This window comes from Bufo bufo, chromosome 7, assembly GCF_905171765.1.
Source record: "Bufo bufo chromosome 7, aBufBuf1.1, whole genome shotgun sequence".
Classification (NCBI taxonomy): Eukaryota; Metazoa; Chordata; class Amphibia; order Anura; family Bufonidae; genus Bufo; species Bufo bufo.
In genome coordinates, this window is record NC_053395.1 from 45,473,003 (window position 1) to 45,496,894 (window position 23,892).

General features: G+C 45.5%; 1 protein-coding gene across 1 annotated transcript in view; it reads right to left on the reverse strand.

Moving 5' to 3' along the window:
* LOC121008187 (zona pellucida sperm-binding protein 2-like) overlaps positions 1 to 23,892 on the reverse strand; it is a 41,634-nt gene that overhangs the window by 13,570 nt on the left and 4,172 nt on the right. The window contains exons 3-16 of the mRNA XM_040440589.1: positions 23,145 to 23,231; positions 22,927 to 23,012; positions 20,806 to 20,943; positions 20,454 to 20,501; positions 19,785 to 19,961; positions 19,614 to 19,710; positions 19,331 to 19,512; positions 19,135 to 19,246; positions 18,833 to 19,017; positions 17,514 to 17,605; positions 16,797 to 16,924; positions 16,541 to 16,730; positions 15,831 to 15,963; positions 5,421 to 5,514 (exon numbers count right to left, since the gene is read on the reverse strand). Of these exons, the coding sequence (XP_040296523.1) occupies positions 5,421 to 5,514; positions 15,831 to 15,963; positions 16,541 to 16,730; positions 16,797 to 16,924; positions 17,514 to 17,605; positions 18,833 to 19,017; positions 19,135 to 19,246; positions 19,331 to 19,512; positions 19,614 to 19,710; positions 19,785 to 19,961; positions 20,454 to 20,501; positions 20,806 to 20,943; positions 22,927 to 23,012; positions 23,145 to 23,231 (1,749 nt within the window). The remainder of the gene's footprint in view (positions 1 to 5,420; positions 5,515 to 15,830; positions 15,964 to 16,540; positions 16,731 to 16,796; positions 16,925 to 17,513; positions 17,606 to 18,832; positions 19,018 to 19,134; positions 19,247 to 19,330; positions 19,513 to 19,613; positions 19,711 to 19,784; positions 19,962 to 20,453; positions 20,502 to 20,805; positions 20,944 to 22,926; positions 23,013 to 23,144; positions 23,232 to 23,892) is intronic.

Below are 23,892 nucleotides of genomic sequence, written 5' to 3' on the forward strand. Positions count from 1 at the left end.
AATTCATATTTTATGTATAAGGGCGTGGTTATGAGCTGGTTTGTGAAGATGAGTACATAAAAATGTATATGAATGCGTATGTAATACGGTATTTGTTTTTAAATATGCGCATTAAGAATTTTATTTTATTGGAAGTTTTTTGGTTTTTTATTGGTACCAACAGCATTGATCAAGCTGTACATTTTTATTTCAATGAAAAGTTTTTATGGGCCCTTTGTGTGTTCATGTCTGTATTGTCAGATCTGTTTGTTTCAATGTTTGCAGTTACATGTTACATGTTCAGTGTTGTGCTTAACATCAGAGCTCTGCTCGTATGGACAGCTAAAGATACTAATGGCAGAACAGAGGACAGACCAAAGCGTCCACCAAAAGGGGTGGACTTAGGTGACTCAGAGTGGGAGGAAGGAAATGTGAGCCCTCTATGGGAATAAATGGGGTACCGACAAGGACATACAGAACAGATTCCTTACCAGTAGAAACCATGGACAGGGAATACATCATGTCATGTATTTAGCATTATACTAGATTGCCCAGTCAGCCTATTAGGGAGAGATTTGTTCATTAAGCTTGACTTGCAGGTATCAGCAAAGAATCAGGACATAGGAGTACACTCAGGTCTCATTCCAGTCTCTACACCAGTGCCACTGATTCTTGCAAACATACAGGACCACCCAGAATAACATTAACCCTGCATTATGGTCCTCAAATGAATATGACACAGGATTCATAGATTGCACACATTACACAGCTACTGTGAAACCAGGTGTCATCTCAGTGTTCCAGAAACAATACCTGCTGTTAAAAGAGAAACTTGATGGGCCTAGGCCAATGATAGAAGAATTCCTACAAAAGGGAATCCTGGAAGAGGTGATTTCACCCTACAGCACGCCCGTGAATCCAGTGACAAAGGCAGATGGTGCTGCCCGCTTTGTACAGGATTTAAGGGCCATCAACAACATCATTGTGCCTATAGCCCCTGTTGTACCTGATGTCACTTAATTATTATCTGCCATTCCAGCAGACGCTGTTTGGTTCAGTGTGATAGATCTGAAAAATGCTCTCTTTTCTATCCCAGTTGATAAGATAACCAGACTACTTTTTGCTTTTTCCCTTGACAGACGCCAACTGACCTGGTGCAGAAATGCCCCAGGGATATGCCGATTCACCTGTAGTGTACAGCATAGTCCTCCGAGCGATGTTAGAGTCATGGTACATCCCCCCAAGGTTCTGTGCTGCTGCAATGTCGATGATTTATTACTGTGTAGCATGTCAGCGGAGGCCAGCATTCAGGATGGTTTATCACTGTTATAATGGTTGTCAGGATGTGGTCACAAAGTGACACTTAAGCAAATGCAATGGTGTAAAATGCAGGTTGAATAATTGGGCTTTGTCCTCACAAAAGGTGAACGGAGAATCAGAAAGAGTCCAGTCTATTGCGGGTTTGGTCGCCCCACACACCAAGAAGGAAATGTTATCTTTCCTTGGTATGATAAACGGTAGACAATGGATTACTGATTGCTCCCACTATTGACAATGTTTTGAGGCAAGCCACTCTGGAAGAAAATCCAGATTTGATTAAATGGTTTTCTGAAATGTACAATGCATTTGATTATCTGAAATGTTCGCTCATGTCGAGTCCAGGGTTGGGCCTCCCTGACTATAATATGCCTTTCCACAGGTTTGCACGCCAAAATTGTAAAACCATGGCGGGTGTACTGACACAAGAAAACGGAGGCAAGTTGCGTCCTTGTGTGTTTTTCTCAAAGGTAATGCCCACCTCTGTCCAGGGGATGCCGGCATGTCTGCGTTCTCTTGCAGCCTGTGCTATGATGGTAGAGTCGGCAAATTCTTTCACAATGTGACATTACACCATTTTGCACACCACTCATGATGTTGTAGGCCTACTCAAGGACATCCGCACTCAACACAGCAGGCAGCTGAGCTTATTGCACTCACTAGGACATGTATTCTACATGCTGATAGACCTGTCACCATTCATACTGAGAGTAGGTACACACATGGGGTAGTGTGGGACCATGGTATGATCTGGCAGAGGAGAGGATTTACGGCAGCAGATGGTAAGGATCATGTCTCACAGGGCAATGCGCTGGCAGTTAAGATGGCGAAATGAGTGGCCAAAAGCAACCTCACAGGTTTGTATAACCATTGGGAGATGCCATGTTTGGCACCTCCAACCCCTGAGATGTTGCAAATGCTTACTGATCTTCAGTGGTATGCCACTGAACAGGAACAACAAGACTGGTGTTATCCAGTATTGCAGAAAAATCCTGAGATAGGATTAGAATTATTCTGCAAAGAGGGGAAGTTATGCATTCCCCCAATATAGTGCTTCCATCTTAATAGCACATTTCCACAGAGTAGGACATAAACAGCATTGAGATACTCATGGGTAGGCCTTTCCCCACACCATGGGCAAGACGCCCCCTGGTAGTACAGGAAGGGGACTTGGACCTGATCAGGGAGGAGTATGTTACTAATCTGATCAAAGTCCTCAGTAAAACTGAAGAATAAGTTGCTTGTAAGTCTCCTTCTCTTTCACAGGAATCAACCCGTCCATTCCGGATAGGCGACCAGGTGATGATCAAGATCTTAAAGAAGGGAAAGGAACCAGGAAGCTTCACCTACGGACCACCCACCGAGGTAGTCGGGATCACCAGAACAGCAGTCCTCACTGAACAATCGCCCACGTGGATCCACGCCACAAGGATTAAGTTGGTGAAGAAAAGAGAGGTACTAACGGGGGCAGATAGCCCTGACCTCCAACGAGGCCCAGAGGTACTAACGGAGGCAGACAGCCTTGACCTCGAAGAAGATACAGAAGGGGTACTAACGGAGGCAGACAGCCTTGACCCCCAACAAGATGACGCAGTCGGGAAATTCCTCGAGATGGCTGAGATGTAGTGCCTTAATAATTGTAATTTTGTGTCTCCTACTTACTGTCCCATGGCTGTGGAAAAGACAGATATACCTGGAAACAGAATGCAGAGGGGAAGACAGTCTATGCAAGACAAAGGAGAACTTATGGCTGTACCTGGCCAAAACTCTGAACTTAACTGACTTTTGTCTCCAAACCACTTTATCGGCATCTAACATTTTGGAGACATGTCTGGTAGCGGTCCCCACCCCAGTAGATGTATGGACGGAGCTACTACGTTCCCAATGGAATGACGCAGATATGGAGGATCATGATGTTAAATATGGATATGTAAATCCTTATCATGCTTGTTATGACTGTCCAACATATGAGAATCTGCAGAGTAATATGATAGAAGTAATTACAGGTCTTGTCACAGCAGCAGAAATATGTTATAACTTCACCTGTGATGAGACACTATTGCCTCCCTGCATACAAGCAAAAATGCAGAACAAGACTAAGCCAAATATTTGTGATAGATATTTAGGTAGTTGTAAAAAGATAATATCAGGAAAGAATATGCAATGTATTACTAAAACAGTACCATCCCTAGACAAACATGTACCTCTACCAACAGGATGGGTATTGGCCTGTGGGAATACTAGTTACACATACATACCGGCCAATATTACAGAGGGACCCTGTACAATAGCCAGGCTGACATTAGCAATGATACCACTATTCCCAGCAATGCAGACACGACTCACGAGAGACACTTCTCTACAGTTACCAGAAAATTGTGATTATAATGTGAATCTCCTCTCTAGATCAGAATATATGAGTTTAGGGGTATCTTTGATAGGGGTACCAGGGTTGGCCATATATAACCACAGGACAATATCAAAACTTGCCTGTTTTATGGTAAAACAGATAAATGTCACTGGTGCAGTTCTGCAAGATATGCTGCTGGATATACAATCGTATGAAAAGGCTATCTTGCAGAATAGGGCAACTATTGACTATTTATTGTTCCAACATGGTGTAGGATGCTCAGCGTTCGCAGGGATGTGTTGTTTCAATTTATTAGATCACTCCCGTGGAATAAAAGATAAAATAGGCCAATTAGAGGAGATGAGAAAACATATAAAACAAGATGTTGACCAAGGTTGGTGGGACTGGCTTTTTGGCTGAGTACCTGACTTTGGTCAAATAAGATATGTTTTAGGAGTGGTACTCGCCGTGGTCGCTGCAATAGTGAGTGTCTGCTGTTGTCTACAGTGTGCGCCCTCCCTTCTTGTCATATGTAAAAAATGTGGCCGAAAGAGGGGTACACTCAACATTCCTCTATACTCTGGTAGAGGTAGAAGAGGCAAACACAACCCCAACAAAGCCTGAGGATTATACTCCTGAAGGGTATATGGAACACCTAAAGGCTTATAAGCAAACCAAGGAAGAGCAGAGAAAGAACTAATATATATATATATATATATATATATATATGGTTCTAAGAGGGGATTTGATGGGATATATGTGACTCCATTTTGTCTCATTTAGCCACGTGTATTACATTTGGTTAGTGTACTACAAAACCTCCCTCCCCCCTATGGAATGTGAGACACTTCCTTAAACTGTTTCAGGAAATCCACACATGTTGAAAGTTTGAACAGCCTTCCTACCATAAAAGGCCATCTGCCTCAACTGTATGCTAGCCTATGTGTATATACCTGATTGGTCAAATGCTGTTACTATGAGTCAGCTATTATGTTAATGCAGAGCTTATGTGTGACCATACTATTGGTCAAATACTAATGCTAACATATGATTGGATGTAAAGGAAGCTCAACCCCCTCTATTAAAACTGTTTGCCAGCTGTGAATAAACCAGAATGGATTGGAAATAGACATGTGTTCATCTGGTCAATCTAGATCATTCTCCCGGTACGACTTAATTTAAGCTGGCCACTGAAATCATGTGTCAGGGACACACCGTTAGGCAAGAGAGCAAATTTTCCTAACACCTTCTATCACCACACATGCAGGGAGAGAGAGGGAAAACAATCGCCTTAATCAGCGCTCCTTAATAGTGGTGCAGAGCGTGGCCACAGGAGGAAGCCCCAGCAGGCAACCACATGCCTAGGCTCCAAGGCACCTTCAGACATATCCCTGCCAGATCTGGACCCATGTGTTAGCTGGGGGGGGGGGGTACCTTAACTGGAGGGACTCAGTGTTCAGGTATCACATGGGCTCTCCCTGCTGGCACACACACACCTCCAGTGAGACAATCAGACCTTGATCCTGCCATGGACCAGCCAGGAACTCCAGGTACTGCCCCTGAGTGGTCTTGCAGCATTGCCATTAGAGACTACCTCTCCCCACCTGGAAGGAACAGGAAGACACTGAAGAGAACTGAGGAGGGTCTAATTTTTTTTTCTTCCTGTTCCTACGTGGTTGGAGAAAAGTCATTGCCCTGAACGTATGCTGTCTGAGGATGAAATGGAAAACAAATCTTTACCAGTCCTAGATAGGACAAATATATAAGCACTTACCCCTTCTTTTTCTGGATGGGGGACACCTCTTTGAACAGAGTGACGAGTCTGGGGAAGTGATGTCACATATAATGGCACGGCAGTGGAAGTAGACCTTAAAAGCAAAAAAGACTAGTCAGGAAATCAGTATGAAATAAAGAACTCATGCCAGTGCACTCACCATGGAAGGTGTTCACACAAAGGCCTACATCTAGTACAAGTGCACCTCCATGTTACAAGCTACAATTGTGCAGGTTTGCACACTTGGGGGGGGGGAATAAAAATCTCCGTACCCAGTTCATTCAGGGGTGGCTTAACAAAGGGAGTGTGGGCTAAGCCAGTTGCGGACATACAGTCTGTGGATGCTGCGGTGGGGCAGGGGAGAGGCGTCTACCTTCCCCAGTCCTCATAGGCTACAGGCCTAGTGTCTGTAGCCTATCAGAGGGTGGTGCAGGCGGCGCGATGAAGTCATCACGCCGCCTGAGCCGTACAGCGTGGGACACAGGCCAGAAGAGGCTTGCATCGCATTGCTGAAAGCTGCAAGTAGGTAAGTATGCGAGTTTATATATTTTAATTACTGACACATGGGGGGCACTATGGAGGGGGGAGTACAATTGGGGCCCTATTTTATTTACTGGCACTATGGAGGGGGAGGAGCACTATGGGGGGCCCTATTTTAAAATACTGACACATGGGGGCACTATGGAGGGCGGGGGGGGGGGGGGGAGTACTTTTGGGGCCCCATTTTATTTACTGGCACTCTGGAGGGGGAGGAACACTATAGGGGGCCCCATCTTAGTTACTGGCACACATGGGGGTACTATAAGGGGGAGGAGCACTATGGGGACCTTATGTTATATACTGGCACACATGGTGGGGCACTATGGAGAAGGGGCAGAGTAGCACTATTGGGGTATCTTCTGGGGCTCTATATACACTGCTCAAAAAAATAAAGGGAACACTTAAACAACACAATGTAACTCCAAGTCAATCACACTTCTGTGAAATCAAACTGTCTACTTAGGACGCAACACTGAGTGACAATCAATTTCACATGCTGTTGTGCAAATGGGATAGACAACAGGTGGAAATTATAGGCAATTAGCAAGACACCCCCAATAAAGGAGTGGTTCTGCAGGTGGTGACCACAGACCACTTCTCAGTTCCTATGCTTCCTGGCTGATGTTTTGGTCACTTTTGAATGCTGGCGGTGCTTTCACTCTAGTGGTAACATGAGATGGAGTCTACAACCCACACAAGTGGCTCAGGTAGTGAAGCTTATCCAGGATGGCACATCAATGTGAGCTGTGGCAAGAAGGTTTGCTGTGTCTGTCAGCGTAGTGTCCAGAGCATGGAGGCGCTACCAGGAGACAGGCCAGTACATCAGGAGACGTGGAGGAGGCCGTAGAAGGGCAACAACCCAGCAGCAGGACCGCTACCTCCGCCTTTGTGCAAGGAGGAACAGGAGGAGCACTGCCAGAGCAGGCCACAAATGTGCATGTGTCTGCTGAAACGGTCAGAAACAGCCTCCATGAGGGCGATATATGAGGGCCCGACGTCCACAGGTGGGGGTTGTGCTTACAGCCCAACACCGTGCAGGACGTTTGGCATTTGCCAGAGAACACCAAGATTGGCAAATTCGCCACTGGCGCCCTGTGCTCTTCACAGATGAAAGCAGGTTCACACTGAGCACGTGACAGACGTGACAGTCTGGAGACGCCGTGGAGAACGTTCTGCTGCCTGCAACATCCTCCAGCATGACAGGTTTGGCATTGGGTCAGTAATGGTGTGGGGTGGCATTTCTTTGGAGGGCCGCACAGCCCTCCATGTGCTCGCCAGAGGCAGCCTGACTTCCATTAGGTACCGAGATGAGATTCTCAGACCCCTTGTGAGACAATATGCTGGTGCGGTTGGCCCTGGGTTCCTCCTAATGCAAGACAATGCTAGACTTCATGTGGCTGGAGTGTGTCAGCAGTTCCTGCAAGATGAAGGCATTGATGCTATGGACATGCCTGCCCGTTCCCCAGACCTGAATACAATTGAGCACATCTGGGACATCATGTCTCGCTCTATCGACCAACGTCACGTTGCACCACAGACTGTCCAGGAGTTGGCAGATGCTTTAGTCCAGGTCTGGGAGGAGATCCCTCAGGAGACCGTCCGCCACCTCATCAGGAGCATGCACAGGCGTAGGGAGGTCATACAGGCACGTGGAGGCCACACACACACACACACACACACTACTGAGCCTCATTTTGACTTGTTTTAAGGACATTACATCAAAGTTGGATCAGCCTGTAGCGTTTTTCCACTTTAATTTTGAGTGACTCCAAATCCAGACCTCCATGGGTTGAAAAATTTGATTTCCATTTTTTTTATTTGTGCGATTTTGTTGTCAGCACATTCAACTATGTAAAGAACAAAGTATTTCAGAAGAATATTTAATTAACTCAGATCTAGGATGTGTTATTTTTGTGTTCCCTTTATTTTTTTGAGCAGTGTATATTGGCAGACATGTGGGGCACTATGTAGGGGGAGTAGCACTATGGGGGCCTCATCATATGCTAGCACACATGAGAGGCACTATGGAGAAGGGGGAACACTATGGGGGCATCTACTGGTGACCTTATTTTAAATACTAGCACATTATGGGGGCATTTTATACTGGCACTATGGGGACAACAGGGCACTTATGTACTGCGCACATTATAAGGGGGCATTTTTCTACTGTTACACATTATAAAGAGAATTATTACTACTGGGGGCATTATGGTGGGCTTTATTACAGTTCAAGGACTATGAGACACTTGAATACTAGTATGAGCACTATGAGAGCATTATTATTACTTCTGGGACACAATGGGGACATTACTGTAGGGGCACTATTACTACTACGTGTTGTCTGGTAGAAAATTATTTATATTGGTGGGATTTTGGGGAGCACTGCTACTTTGGTGGGCACCCTGGCACAGGATCAGCTTAGCACACTTATTTTTGGTGAACATTAGGTTTACACTTAGTGTCAGGGACACTGTTTCCTGGGTGCAGTTATTTTTTAGGACACTGTGCCAAAAATTATTTAAGGGGAACTATCTGTGTGCAACTTGTATAGGGAGCACAGCAGGCACAGTATTAGAGGGGTGTTGATTAGGTGGGAGGATGATGGGAAAACTAGGAAACTAAGATGTCTGTCTGTCAAACCCTGCAGAGAGAAGAGATGACTGAAAGAAATCATGGCAGTGTGGTCTGAAAGGAGAAGATGAGGACAGAGAACATCTACATCAACTAAGACGTCCCTGGATGTAAGAGGTATGTAGATCTGTATTAGGCTACCTTTACATCTCAATTAGTGATTCTGGCAGGCTCTTCCAGCAGAGAACAGCCTGCCGGAATGCTCCAGCACTGCTGAATGCAGACAGAATGTACGCCGGCCACATTAACTATAATGGGGTCTGGCAGATCGGCCACAATCTGGCAAAAATGCAGAGAATCAGAGGGACACAAACCGCTGCATGCCTGAGTTGTGTACGGCCAATTCCATGCATTCTCTGCCGGATGAGGTGGATGGAGCGTAGTGCTGCAGGTGTGAAAGTAGCCTTAACCTGTATGTTTTGTATTGCTATAAGTAATGTTAGGACAGAATAGGTTATGTTGAGAATTTGGCATTGGGTTGCGGGGGGGGGGGGGGGGGGGCAGTCATTCTTTACACAGGGGCCCTCTGCTGTCTGTGTCCGCCCCTGGGCTAAGCTAACATTGTGCACCACAATCCTGGCACAAGACTATTGCAAACTTAGCCAGCCAATAGTTGGTAGAAAGTTAGACAAAGTGACTAGCCATGTGCCATCCTCCAGCCTGAGCCACTGATACATTTGGTACATGTTTAGACAGTCTGCCCCTATGAGCACAGACTCTCCTGATTTTCAAGAAGTCTTTGTGGTGCTGCTGCCATGGATCCTTTGATATTCCTGTTAAGGCCAACCTCAGAACATCAATGGTGCAAAAGGAAGACCTGATTTTTTTTTGACACTGCCGTAATGATTCTTAGTGTCTTCCAGAATTACTATGGTTTTTAACATATGCTCTTGTAGTTGCTTACCCAAGTACATTCTCCCTGTGTAATCCAAATCACTCTATTTAGCACTTTGTTCCTGTATCCAACCAAACCCACGACTCACTTCAAGCACCTCTTCCAACACCCAGCTAGTTTATTGCTCCTCCCATCCAGCTGGTTACAGACACTCCCCTATTACTGCCGCTTACTCCCATGGACAGAGGAAATAAGAGCTGCATGGTTATGTGACCACAGCCCAGAACATTAAATACAAAAAATACATTACAAAGTTAGTGACCTTTATAAATTTTTAATGTGGACACAAACTAGGAAATCCTTCAGGGTCCATAGTTTTCTGGAACAGGTGAGGACCCATTCATTTTAATGGGGCTGCAAGAGATGGACAGCACACTGTGCTGTCAGCGCCCGTAGTTCTGTTCTGCGCCCCCACAAAAATAGAAATGCCTATTGTCCGCAATTGCGGACAATAAGACATGGTATAATGGTCCGTAAAAAGCGGAACGCACACAACTCGTACCTGCAAATCTTATGTTTGTGTGAATATACTCTAGACCATTTATATATAAAAACATATGTTTAGTTTACCGGTAAACTGCTTTCCAGGAGTCCGGAATGACAGCACCCATGGAGGATGTCCTTACTGGTTTCTGTTGGGACAGGAAGAGAGACAGTTTAAAGGGCCCCTCCCCACCCCCTTGCTCCAGTGTTTATAACTTACACCGGATAGGCTGCCACATCTTTATTTCAAGAACAAGTGTTAATTCACACTGTATACAGTAGCAGTACAAATATACAAACCAAAAAAGTGTCCCGGAAGGAACAAAAAATGGGGGGGGGGGGGGGGGGGTAGTATTGGGTGCTGTCATTCCGGGCTCCTGGAAAGCAGTTTACCGGTAAACTAAACATATGTTTCCAGGACGTCCTCCATGACAGCGCCCATGGAGAACTAACAACTTAGAACGCCATATTAGGGGAGGGGGGACGGGACCACTGCTTGTAGGACCTTACGGCCAAAAGCCAAGTCCTGATTGGCCATAGAGTCCAGTCTGTAGTGTCTGACAAAGGTAGTGGAGGAAGACCAGGTTGCCGCCCTGCAGATCTGGTCGATGGAAGATCCAGCTTTCTCCGCCCAGGTTGCAGACATGGCTCTGGTAGAATGAGCCCTCAACGTTATGGGGCAGGATGAATTCTGCAGTCTATAACATTCCCTGATGGTCTCCTTGATCCAGCGGGCTAAAGAGGTTTTAGAGGCTTTGCTTCCCTTGTTTCTACCACCGAATTGGATGAAGAGATTCGCTGACTTTCTCCAGGGTTTTGTCCGCTTGATGTAGGCGAGGACTGTTCTTCTTACATCTAGACAGTGGAACCACTCCTCCTGTATGTTTTTGGGGAGGTACAAAACGAAGGGAGAATTATCTCCTGTTCTCTGTGAAACGTTGAGACAACTTTGGGAAGAAAGGAATGATCCAGCTTAAGAACTATCCTATCGTCTAGGACCTTCAAAAAGGGTTCCCTAACTGACAGGGCCTGAATTTCGCCTATCCTACGAGCAGTAGTGATAGCTAGTAAAAACACCGCCTTGAGGGATAGAAGTTTGACGGGAATATCCTCAATAGGTTCGAAGGGAGTATCACATAGGCTGTTTAGAACTATATTTAGGTCCCACTCGGGAACTGTTTGTCTCAGGGTGGGTCGCATTCTGGAGACTGCTCTGACAAATCTCTTGACCCACCTGTGTTCTGCTAATGGTACATCTAAGCAGCAACTTAAGGCTGAGATCTGTACCTTGAGGGTGCTTGGTTTTAGACCTATATCAAACCCTTTCTGGAGAAAATCTAGTATATTGCCTATGGATGGATTACTAGACTCTGGATGATTCTGAACTAGCCAAGATGAGAATTTCTTCCAGATATATGGCTGAAGTCACAGGTTTACGGCATTGCTGCAGTGTTGATATTACCTGATCGGAGAGACCCTTCTTCCTCAGGGTTTGCCTCTCAGGATCCAAGCAGTCAGTCTCAACTTGTTGAGATTGGGATGCTCCAGAGGTCCCTGCGTTAACAGATCTTTTCTGTCTGGAAGGGGGTACGGGTCTTTGATCGACATCTCCTTCAAGATGGGATACCAAGCTCTCTTGGGCCAGTCTGGTGCGACCAGGATCAGAGTGGTGGCACTGGTCATCTTCTTTAGGACTGCCGGGATTAGGGGAAAAGGAGGAAAGGCGTAGGCCAGTTTCATGTCCCAAGTCTGGGCTAAAGCGTCTATTGCCACTGGGTTTTCGCTGGGGTTTAGCGAGTAAAAACAGTCCAGCTGAGAATTTCCCCTGGATGCGAAGAGGTCTATTTCTGGATAACCCCATAGCTGGCAGACCTGTCTGAAAACCTGTTTGTTCAGATTCCATTCTCCCGCGTCGATCCTGTGACGGCTTAGGAAGTCAGCTCTTGAGTTCTGAGACCCCTTTAGATGGGTTGCTGAAATGGACCGAACTTCCCTCTGCCCATATGAAGATCTGATCTGCTAGATCCTGAAGGAGCGGGCATCTGGTACCGCCCTGTCTTTTTAGATAACATACCGTAGTAATGTTGTCGGATAGGATCCTGACGTGCTGATCTTTGAGAAGATGTTTGGCTGCTCTCAGAGTCTTCAGCACTGCCTTCAGTTCCCGGTAGTTTGAGGATTTTATTTTGTCTTGAGGAACCCAGGAACCCTGGAAGAGATGCTGGTCCACATGCCCCCCCCCCCCCCCAGCCATTCAGACTTGAGTCCGTGGTGACGGTTATGGCTGGAGTCAGATTCCACGGGACTCCTTTCTCCAGATTCCCTGGTTCTATCCACCAGGACAGGGATTTTACCACTTTTCCCGATATTTTCATCCTGGAGTTCAGAGAGCGGTGGTCTCTGTTCCAGGCCGTCAAAACTGCCTTCTGGAGGGTCCTGGAGTGGAACTGGGCCCAGGGTACTATTGAGATGCAGGAGGTAATCAGTCCCAGGATCTGCATGGCTTCCCTGATTGAGTGGGTTCTCTTCTTTTTGAACAGCTCTATCTTTTGTCTCAGATTGATCTGTTTTCTCTCTGGAAGAAAGGAGTGTTGTATCCTTGTATCTAAGAGAGTGCCCAGGAATTCCTTCCTCGTGTCTGGTACCAGGTCCGATTTTGGGTAGTTCACGATCCACCCCAAGTCCTTGAATATGGCTAAGGTCTGATGGATGTCCCCCAGTAATTTTTGAACCAAGTCTGCTATCAGCAAGAAGTCGTCCAGGTAGGGCACGATTGTAATTGCATTCTGGCAAAGGTAGGCCATTTCGGATACTACTTTTGTGAATAGACGGGGGGCAGATGAGATCCCGAACGGCAGGCACTGAAACTGGTAGTGAAAGGTCTCCTCTCTGTACTTGACCGCAAACCTTAAATACTGTTGGTGTTGAAGATGTATTGGGATGTGGTAGTACGCATCCTTGAGGTCCAATGTGCAAAGGTGAGCACCTGGAGGGATCAGAGGAGTGGAGGATTTTATTGACTCCATCTTGAACCTGTAGTACGTCACCCACCTGTTCAGAAATTTTAAGTTGATTGTCCTCACCGACCCGTCTGGCTTCTTCAAAGAAAAGTCTTGAGTAGTGGCCTGTGAACTGCTGGGGAGGAGGAACCTGGGTGATAGCTCCCAGAGCCAGAAGGCTTTGAATATGTGACCGTAGTTGCTGTTGGAGGAGAGGAGATTCGAAATAGGTCACCTGGAACGTTTGTGGAGGAGGAGTTCTGAAATCTATCCTGAAGCCGTCCCTGATGGAGTCCAGGATCCATTGATTGCAAGTAACTCTCTTCCATCTTTCCCAAAAGTGACGAAGTCTCCCTCCCACTGGTCTGGCGTCATGGTTTCCCTGTATTGGTGTTGGGGTTGAAGAGGAAACCCCTACCTCTACCCTTGGGGTAGCTCCAGCGGCCCGATTTTCCTTTCCCTCTATAGGCCCTGGCCTGATTTTGGCCCGAGGGTCTACGAAAGGGCTGGGGCTTTTTAGGCTTCTCCTCAGGGAACCCTTTCTTGTTATCTGCCGCATTCTGGAGGATTGAGTCCAAAACTGGGCCGAACATAAAAGAGCCAGAGAACGGAATGGAGCAGAGTCTGTTCTTTGACGCTACGTCCCCAGACCAGGACTTGAGCCAGAGGGCCCGTCTAGCAGCGTTAGTCTGAGACTGGGACTTGGCTGCGAATCTAATGGTCTCCGCTGAGGCATCCGCCAGGAAACTAGAGGCCATTTTTAGAAGCGGGAGAGACTCTAGGATTTCTTCCCTGGATGTTCTTGCCCTGAGGTGACTCTCCAGTTGATTAATCCATAAGATTAAGGCTCTGGAAACCGAAGTGGCTGCAATGTTGGTATTAATTGCGGTCGCCCCTGACTCCCAGGATTTTTTCAACAGGCCATCTAACTTCCTATCCATGGGGTCCCTTAGCTGTGACGAATCCTCAAAGGGTATTGAGGTTTTTTTCACGACCTTGGCCACCTGGATATCTACTTTGGGAACCTCATCCCAGAGGTTAGTGTCCTTTGAGTCAAAACGCAGGCGATTTTTAAAGTCCCTGGGAATAAAGAGCTTCCTTTCGCCGTCAGCCCATTCCTCTGATGAGATCTTTAAGATTTTCATTTACTGGGAAGACCTTCTTTCTCCTGACTTTAAGACCCCCGAACATCTCGTCCTCAACCGAACGAGTCTGTTCCTCCTCCTCAATAGCCATGGTCTGTCTAATGGCGGTGAGCAGGGAATCTAAGTCCTCGGACGAAAAGAAGTATCTTCTCTGCTCATTCTGATAGAGGGACTCTGTGTCGTCGTTGTCTGAGACACAACCCTTCTTCCTCCGAGTCAGAGCCTGACTGGATCCTGGCTTTTTTGGAGGAGGGGGGGGGGGGGATGGAGGAGGGGGGTGTCTGGCTAGAGGTTGCCGCCTGCACCTCCTCTCTTACAATATCCCTTAAATCTGAAAGCAGGGATGCCCGTTCGTCCTTCATAATTTTGGAAATACATTCTGGGCATAGCTGTTTTTTATATGACTCCAGCAGCTTTGTTTGGCAGGTTGGGCATTTCCTGCCCTTCTTTTTGGGGTCCCCATGAGGCCTGTGCCCTGGTTCCTTAGAAGTCTAAGAGAAAGGGAGGATAAGGCCATTAGGGACTGCTGAGCCAAGAAAACCTATCCCTGTTCAAAGTACGCAAGGTGACTACTTACAGGGGCCTGGACGGGGGAGTCTGAACAAGTTTCAAGCTTGCTGGACGCCTGGACCTCCATGATCCAACCTACCAGGCTGCCATCTGGCGTCTTAAATAAGATTTAGCTGACTTACCGGTCCGCCCGTTGCCGGCTGACTCCGCCTCCGCTTGCTCTTTCCCAGGGGGACTCATTCCGGGGAAGAGTCAACCCCCAGGACATGCGAGACCACCGGATCGGCGTGTCTCCAGCATGCTGATGCGCGTCGCCATACACTTCCGGTGACGCGTACTGGCTTCCGGTCACGTGAGCGCGGCCGGGAATCTGACGTCAGAGGAGGCAGGAGCCGTAGCAGAGCCCAGAGCTCCGATGGGGAGAAGCGGCAACAGCGTCCCCGATTCATGCGGCCGGCCAGAGAGAGAATCGGGGACTTAACCAGGGGACCGCTTCCCAGAGTGGTGCTGGTTCGGGGGCCTGCCGGAGTCTGAAGAGGAGAGGTAGGTACCCCCCGACCAGACTCGCCCTGTTCCCTACCTATCTTGCTAGGAGAGAGCTGTCTAACTCCTCCCATCCCTGTTGGGACAGGAAGAACACTGGCGCAAGGGGCCCTTTAAACTGTCTCTCTTCCTGTCCCAACAGAAACCATTAAGGACATCCTCCATGGGTGCTGTCATGGAGGACGTCCTGGAAAAAATAAATAAAGTGAGATTTACTAATCCTGTAGACATGTACACCAGCTGTTTAGACCTAAAGAGTTCAGTGACTCAGGCTGGATGAATATGGTGCATGGCTAGAAGCTGATCAACTTTATACCAACTGTTGGCTGAGCTAGTCTGACAGTTATGCCAAGATTGTGGCACATCTTAGGCCATGCACCTTCCCTGCCAAATCGGGTCTTTCCTAGCAACCCACACCCACTTAGTGACCGGCACAGGATGTCCTCACAAACCGTTGCACCAGACAGGTTTCAACATCCATTATTAAGCCAGCGAGTTTCAGACCCAAACCTAGCCCTTCACATTTTACTCAGTTGCATGAATGTTTGAGATTCAGGTTTCTTCCACCTGCACTAGATACAAGTCACATTAATACTTTATATTAGGACCAAAGCCAAGTGGCATTTTTGAACATACAAGGTAGTTGTCAGCAAGCAATACTCACAAAGTTGGTTGATAGTTGACCACCCTGCATAAAAGCAAAGGCTTTCACTTCAAAACGTTTGCGGTATGTAGCTAGTGGCACATTATTAACAGGATGAAAGACTGTAAGATAGCTATCATGACTCTCTTGGCATCTGAGAAAATAAAAACAGCATTATCCAGGGTAGTTGGAGATTCACGCACCTTTCCTTACCCCCCCACCCCAATCCATTTAGCCAAGCCAGGCTCTGTAATAGAAAGCCACTTTAGTTGTGGTGGTTTCATAAGCAATGGTGGCAGAACACTGCTTTGTCAACTAGTGCAGTTCTTAGCAGAAAACCAGAGCGTATTTCCTACATCTTTGGTTACTTTCACATAACTGTATTTTCAAGCCAAAACTAGGAATGGGTCCATGTCTTCCTATCCTAGTTTTTCCTTAGCAGATTCTACTCCTAATTTTGTCCTACAGTTGCTAATACAAAATACTAACCAAATTATTAAAGTTAAAATAAAACCTTTGTTTCAGGGTAGGTTCACATCTCTGCTAAAGTTATCCGGTATTCAGTTCCAGCAGAGGAACAAGCTACTGAAGTCACCATATCCCCAAACATAATGGCACAGAGGCTAAATGCCTGCTTTCTGCCAGAAATAACAAATAACCACTATAGTGGAGCTGTGAACCTACCCTTCTCCAGTCTGCAAACCTGAATTGCAGAATGTCCAAGTACATACCCGTCAACTACAACATTCCACTGGGGTAAAGCTTCTGGGTCTTGTGACATTGTTGCCCAGCAGTCATCTAGAACCAGTTCAATGTTTGGATCGTTGCGATTTAAAACCTGCACTTCTAAGTAGATTGGATCACGCAAGGTCTTCAGAATTGGATACTGATCATCACTGTAGGGTGTCTGGTAAGAGATATCTGAAAGAAATGTTAGCATGTAGGGCATGTAAAGGAACGAAGATACGCACCTTTTTAATACCATACCTGGGTAGACACTCATCACAATTAAGAGGGGGCCATCATTTCTGGAAGACACTGGTGGTGGTGGTGTGACCACACTGACATTAATAGGTTTAGAGTCAGTGCCATTATAGAAACACCGGATTGTCTCTCTGTAAAGAAAATAAAACAGTAAATACTGTATGTATACAAAGAGGCAAAAGTGCCAGCTTCAACACAAGTTACCAATTCCTCAAGGCCCCTTTACACTGCTCAGCAGACTATCAAAGGAAGATTCTTCTTCCGCACCCCCCCCCGCCCCAAAAAAAATAAAAAATAAAAATTGCCTGCTTGTCAGTGAATGAGACCACTGCATTTACATACAGCGATCCCCTTCACAGTTTAGGGGATAACTATTGGATTGGTGAGGGTCTTACCTCTGGGACCTCCACAGATCATGAGAACAGGGGCCTGTAGCCCCCTGAAAAGAACAGAGTGGCTGCTCTATTCATTTCTATGGGAGTTCCAGAGATAGTTGAGCGCTGTACTCTGGAACACCGGTATATAATAGGGCAGCCACACGCATGTGCGACCAGCCACTCCATCTTCAGGGGGCTTGTCGTGATCACTGGTGGGTAACAGATCGGTGGGGGGGGGGGGCCCTACTGCTAATGGTTATCCCCTATCTTATGGATAGAGGACAACTTAACTAGAATACCCCAAAAAGGTCAGTAAGAACCTCTTCATTTACTTGCACAATACCTTAGTTCACTTTCTCTTGAGATACTCCTTCGTGGTAGATCCTTCCAGAGGGCACTGACTTCATTTTCATAAAGTAATTTTCCACCTACATTCTGAAGTATAGTGTTATTCTAACTATACAGGCTATCAAAACACACATGCTATACAATTAGACCACAACAGACAATAGGTTTCTTAGTCTAAAACATGGTATGGGGGAGCAGTGAAATGAATGAAGTCATCTGCTGTACTGCATTTTAAAGAGGAACTGTCACCATAAAATGCAGAGCACTCTGCAAGCAGCATGTTCTAGAGCAGAAGGAGCTGAGCAAACAGATAACGTTGTGGGAAAAGATGCAACAAGTTGTAATTTTATACATTCAAGTTTGTGCTTTTTGGCTCAAGATGGCCCATTAGGCATCAGAGATAGAAGTCTGTACAGATATGGTTTGTCTTAGGGACTGAAAGCTGGGTACAACTGAACTCCGTTTTGCTGAATCTTCCCACAAAGATGCAATTTGCTCAACTCCTTCTGCTCTAGAATGTGCAGCAGGTTCTCTTTAAGAAGAGCTTAGACTTATTGAGGGGTCATTTACCAAGTACTGTCATTTTATGCCATACCACATCCTGTGCCACCCTAGTCATAAATAAGCTGCCAGTCCATGCAACTAGCTTAGTTTACTCCAGCCCCTGAGGGTGGCATAAAAATGTTGCATGTAGCTCAATTTAGGTGCAAAACAGGGTGACTACAGCAAAACCTGGAATAGGGAGCCATAAATGACCCACCTTCAAGTCCAGGAAACTTCATGAGACATCTGCATTTCCTGGACTGAACACTGTTCCTCCGCCCCGAACCCAGAATACACAGTATGATGCTGTGTCTGACCATGGATCTGCTGAGCTGTACTTCTGGTATTATGCAATTACTGATCAGTAGACCCACAGCCACAGTTATAAAGCGGTGATTTCAGGGTATAGGAGCAAATGTTCAATCCTGGAAATACAACAATTCTGGACAGAGATTGGCCATTAGGAGATTCATAATGAAGATATGGCATGGCCAGATACCATTTAATTCAGGTCACATTTGCAAATCTCCTGGTTCTCCGAAATGAAGTGCAGCAGTCTGAGCAGTGGTCATGCACAACGAGTTCCATACAAATCTAGAACTACCCTCGCAAGTGTCAGTACAGGAAGGGCTAGGGTTCCAAATGCATTTTGATTTGTACAGAACCCAGTATGGGATGACAGACAATAACTAAGTGTTTTCTTAGGCAGTGGGACAATTTTAGGTCTCCAACTCAAGACACATTACACAGAAGTAATAAAACAGAGCTTACTTTTTCCGTAGTTCCACATGTATTTAGAGCAAATTTAAAATAAATTCTGTTACTAGTCTTTTCTTGCGGCTGGCAACTGCGATCTCTTACAGTGACGGTATTTAAATCCAAGTTAGGTTTGGTGAGCGTTGCTAGGACTTCAAACCTCATAAACCCATCTGGTGTGCACTCGAAGTTAACTGGTCAAGAAACATTGTTAGTTTAAAGGTTCAGATTATAGTCCAGAACAGCTTGTGAAAAAAAAAAAAGGGGGGGGGGGGGAGAGAAAATAAAAATAAACACAGATCACTTACAGGGAGGACTTTCAAGGACACACTGAAGATTTAAGTTCATTGGTACAGTCAGTTCATCAATAAGGAACACCAGTGTGAGAGATCGCAAATAGTAAGATTGCTGGTTAGGAGCAGTAACAACCTGTGTGGAAGCAGCGTCACATAGCATGTATAATAGCCAAGTAAGTGTCACTATCAGAACCAGTCTTACATTGTTTTCCCATACCTGCAGTTTAGCTAGTTCAAAGCTCAGCTGGACACCACTTCCCGTGTCTAGTGTTATCCCTTCTTCTTTAAGTGCATATGTAGTCAATTCCACCAGTTTATTGCCAATTTCAATATACTGGAGAACACCACCAAAATTAGGCATTGATAGAGTCATGTGGGTTTTATTGCATGCAGGAGGTCCTAGGTCAAAAAATTTTTTGTTTAGCCCTACAGAAATCTAAAAGCTCATACCCTTGAGGGATTCATGGCCTAAAATAATCTAAAGTGTAGACAGCTCTTACCCGTAGCGCAGATCAGTTTCACATCAACTCTAATCTTTGGGTTTTGCCTTTCCTGGATCAGCGCGATGTTCCCACTGTAAAACTTCTGTCCTTGTGACTAAGGATTAAGAACAGTCAGAAAGCATTTTGTACTTCTGTTCCCATCTAGGTCTCTGGTAGGATTAGACTTACAATGAGTTCTTGAATTCCAAAGGCCTTTACTTTGACACGGATAGTCAGGGAAGTTTCATTACTAGTTAGGTCATATCCAAGTCCCTTGGCAGTTGGCAAATTGAGTTTGACAAGCGTGCCATCATCAATTCCAATGGTCCATGTGGATGCAGGAGGTTGTGGTTTACTGATGAAACCCTACAGGAGCAATAAAAAAAAAAAAAAAAAAAAAAAAATTCAAATCTGTCCCAAATTCTTTTACGATTCACTACTGATTTTGGCAACTCAGTCAGGAAACCCTAAGGCTACATCCACATGGGAGGGTCTGATTTTGTTCTAGAACTCTGCAGTGGCAAAAGTTACACCAACTGGAGCATTTTTTGTTGAGGGTGAAATCTGCAGCCATTACAATATGAATCTGTGACCAAAGGGTGAATTCTGCAACACAAGTTGACATTTAAAGAGGTAGTCACCAGGATCAACCGTATTGAACCAAGCATACTGCCTGGTAGGGCCCATCATGCAGTTTCCGAAGCATGTGGATGGCTTCTGAAAATCTTACCACTTTGCTGCCACTGTATATTTTCTATATGCAGTTCAATAGTATGTAGATGTACATCAAGAGTGAGTGAAGCATTAGACAAGTTGCAACTGTGTGTAACTTGTCCATATTTACCCACTGAAAGTCACAAATCCTACCTCCTCGTCAAAGCCAGACAGCTTCCTTGATATTGTAGCCTAGAACAAAATAAGATTTGACAGTCAGTCATCTTTCTACCAGTTTAATGCAACTGCCAACATAATTTTATTTATTTCCATGGGGCTCAGGAGTTGGGATATCCAAGTTCTGGTCAAATAAAGCATGCCCAGCCAGGACCTCCACGTCTAAAGAAAATTATATCTTAATTGGGGGGGGGAGAAGGTATCAGAACTTCTTGACTTGGGCAACTACTCCATTTTACTTTTGCACCAGTTTTCAAAGATCTCCAAAAGTGCCACTCAATATATGGACTTTGTGCTATAATCAAATAGATCAGTTTACTTCCATGTATTCCGGAGTACACCGTATAACTGGTTCCATGTATTCAGAGTCAGCTTGTTCATCTTTGCAAGATATTTGGAAGACCACGTTATTCCCCACTGAATCCCTCAAGGAAAGATGTGCAACCCGTCCTCCAGTCTGAAAGAAAACAGATTAATAAAGCTTCCTTTTGAAGGCGCAGCACTCAACTGAAAGGACAATGACTGTTAAGGAGAGGAGCAGAACAGGCCTACTTTGAGTACTGCAATTATGAACTTTTACTCTAGTTTCTGCTCCTTACATGCCCAGGAGGCAGAGTTTCATTGACAGGATGTCTGCAATGAATTGCTTTACAACCCCTCCCCTAAGGGTACTTCAGTGACACTTAGCTCTGGGCACTTAAAAGGGCCCACCCATCTCATACATTGAGGCACATCACTAGGATATGTTCCAATCTCTGATTGGTACGGGTCCCACTCTGGGACTTGCACCTCTCTAGAATAGAGTCCAATGTGAAGGAGAGCAGACTATGCCCCTCCATTTATTTCTACGGGACAGCAAAAAATAGCCAAGTGCGCCACAGCCATTTTCAGGTCTCCCATAGAATTAAATAGAGGGTGGCTGCGCATGTGCAGACCACTCCTTCACTTTGCATGCTCTGTTGTGGTGTATGTCCCACTTAGGATTGCACTGGGTAGCAAGCTTTTGATATCGGGATTTGCCGTTTTCCAATACTAGGCTGTGCTAGGGAGAGAACCTCCCTCCCCACTGATGTGGCAATCACTGCCACTAATCAAAGATTAAGGGGAGGGGCTGTGAAGCTGCAACCAATGAATATAATACTGAGGGGTGGGGGGGGGGCTGTTGGCATAATTAACACGTAAATACAAATGTAGGCAGCAGGTGTATCACAGCTGGCACCTGGTCTCAATGACAGGAAATGGCAATCCCACCAAACCACCCGTCAGGTGCCGTGATCAACACAGATTGTGGCACATGAGTGACAAGGTTCGGTGAGATCCCCGTCATTGAGGCTGGGTGCCTGCTGTATCACACCACCTATATTTGTATTCAGGTGTTAGTCATTAGTGGTGCACTGGCCACCCCCCCACCCCAAGTATTTTCATTGGTGGCAGTAGCAGCTTCTGATCAGAGCCTCAGCAGTGAAATTGTGGGGCACTGATCGGTTACCATGCCAGGACACTACTAAAGCCATCCATGGCAAGCTACCTGTTGCTGTGTGCACAAAGCCCAGGGCAGCAGAGACGGTAAAATCCTACTTACCCTAATAGGGCTCTGTTGGGGTGAAAAGGGGCTAATTATTAAAAAAAAAAAAAACTTTCCCAATTTTACATATACATTAAACACACCCGAAAAAGTAAAAATAAATAAATTATATAATAGAACTGTTCTATTATGGGCCAGATGTTCCCTAAAATGCAGAATGGCTTTTCTGGAGTTGTATTTTTCTTTTGCGTGGTATTGAATATTGCAATACTTTTTGATCGAATCAAAATGTTAGTATCATGACAAACCTAGTCCTGCTATGGGGACCTACACTTACCACACATTCACCAGGATATGCCCCAATGAACGAGACGGGCCAACCCTTTTAAGGAACAGAATAAAACTGCACTAATTTTCACTATGCCCAACAACTATGTTTTCCCTATTCTCCTCAGCCCCTACCTAGTGCTGTCAGCAGATCAGCATGGTTAGAACTGCTAACAGACCCTTTTAAAAAGGGATCCCTTGACCACCTTACAAGATCCTGGTTTACATCTAAAGGCTAGAAGCCCAAGTTCATACACTTAATTATATTCTTGTCCAAGTGGATCAGAACATCAACTTTATTAAAGCAGACCATACGTGAAGTTATTGTTGACAGATGCGAGTGTAGTCTCAACTGCCCCCCTCCCCCCCCCCCCCAAAAAAAAACACAGAAGTGATGGATCCATCACAAACCAATGGCACCCATCAGAACCCACTGATAAAGGGTCTGTTGATTTCCATCAGAGCACAGGATTGAGACAGTATGGTACAGCAGGCTTCATTATTCTGTCCCACCTGCAACAGAGGACCCTAATGGAGCTTTACGTGGCAACAGCAAAGACATACGTGCCAGTATAATGACAGTAGTACCTCATGATTGATACATTTCTCAGGTATAGTCAGCAAACTGCCTTCAGGAAGGATCTGACAGGCATCCACTTCAAATCCAGATGAATCTGTCCGGCAAAATAGGTTAGGGATAAGTTAGTGGAAGTGTCTACAAAATCCAACTTCTACCATAGCACAGTATGATGTATGCAAGAATCTTTCCTTCAATTGGTTATCACCTATAATGCACAGCTACCTACCTATAACATGAAGACCCTGCCATGTAAGCCAAGGAACATCTTTAGGCTTCTTTATTTGGATCTCAACGTCCAGACAAAAAGTAGATCCTAGAACAAAACAGTTTGGAAAGTAGTTTTATTTTATTTTTTTAATATAAGCACTTCCAGCTGCTTACATGGAAAGTAACGGTTATCCAATCTGTCCAGTTTTGTAGTTTTATGACAAAAGATCTGAAATAAGTGGATCATAGGCTGTCCCACCAATTGGCCAAAGCAGAAACAGCACAAAAGTGTTGAACTCTGGACCAAGGTCCTCCTGAGACCTTCTTCCATCCATTAACTGATAATATATCAATATGGTATCAATCTATTACCCAACATATGCATCTTCAATCAATGGACAACCATTTACACAAATGTGTACCATGCAAAATCTAGAAAGAATCCTAGTAAATTTTACCAGCCCTAGATGAGAAGTGTGGGCAGAGTTTACTCAACCCAAGTGGTGAACCATCAAGTTTTTGCTTAAAGTGGCAAAAGGCCACAATTTATATATAAAAAAAAAAAAAAAAACTTACTTGCGGTGTCACTTTAGACAGTTTTGAAGCGCACATGCAACTGGTTAAGCCAATCACAAAGCTTGTATCTGTTCAACTGTATTAAAGCAGGGGTGGACTGGGAACTTGAAGTGGCCATGGAAACCTAAAAGTGGCCCCATGTTGTAGGAGAGTCCAAATTGAGAGAAGGTGGGGGCAACACAAGTAAAGAT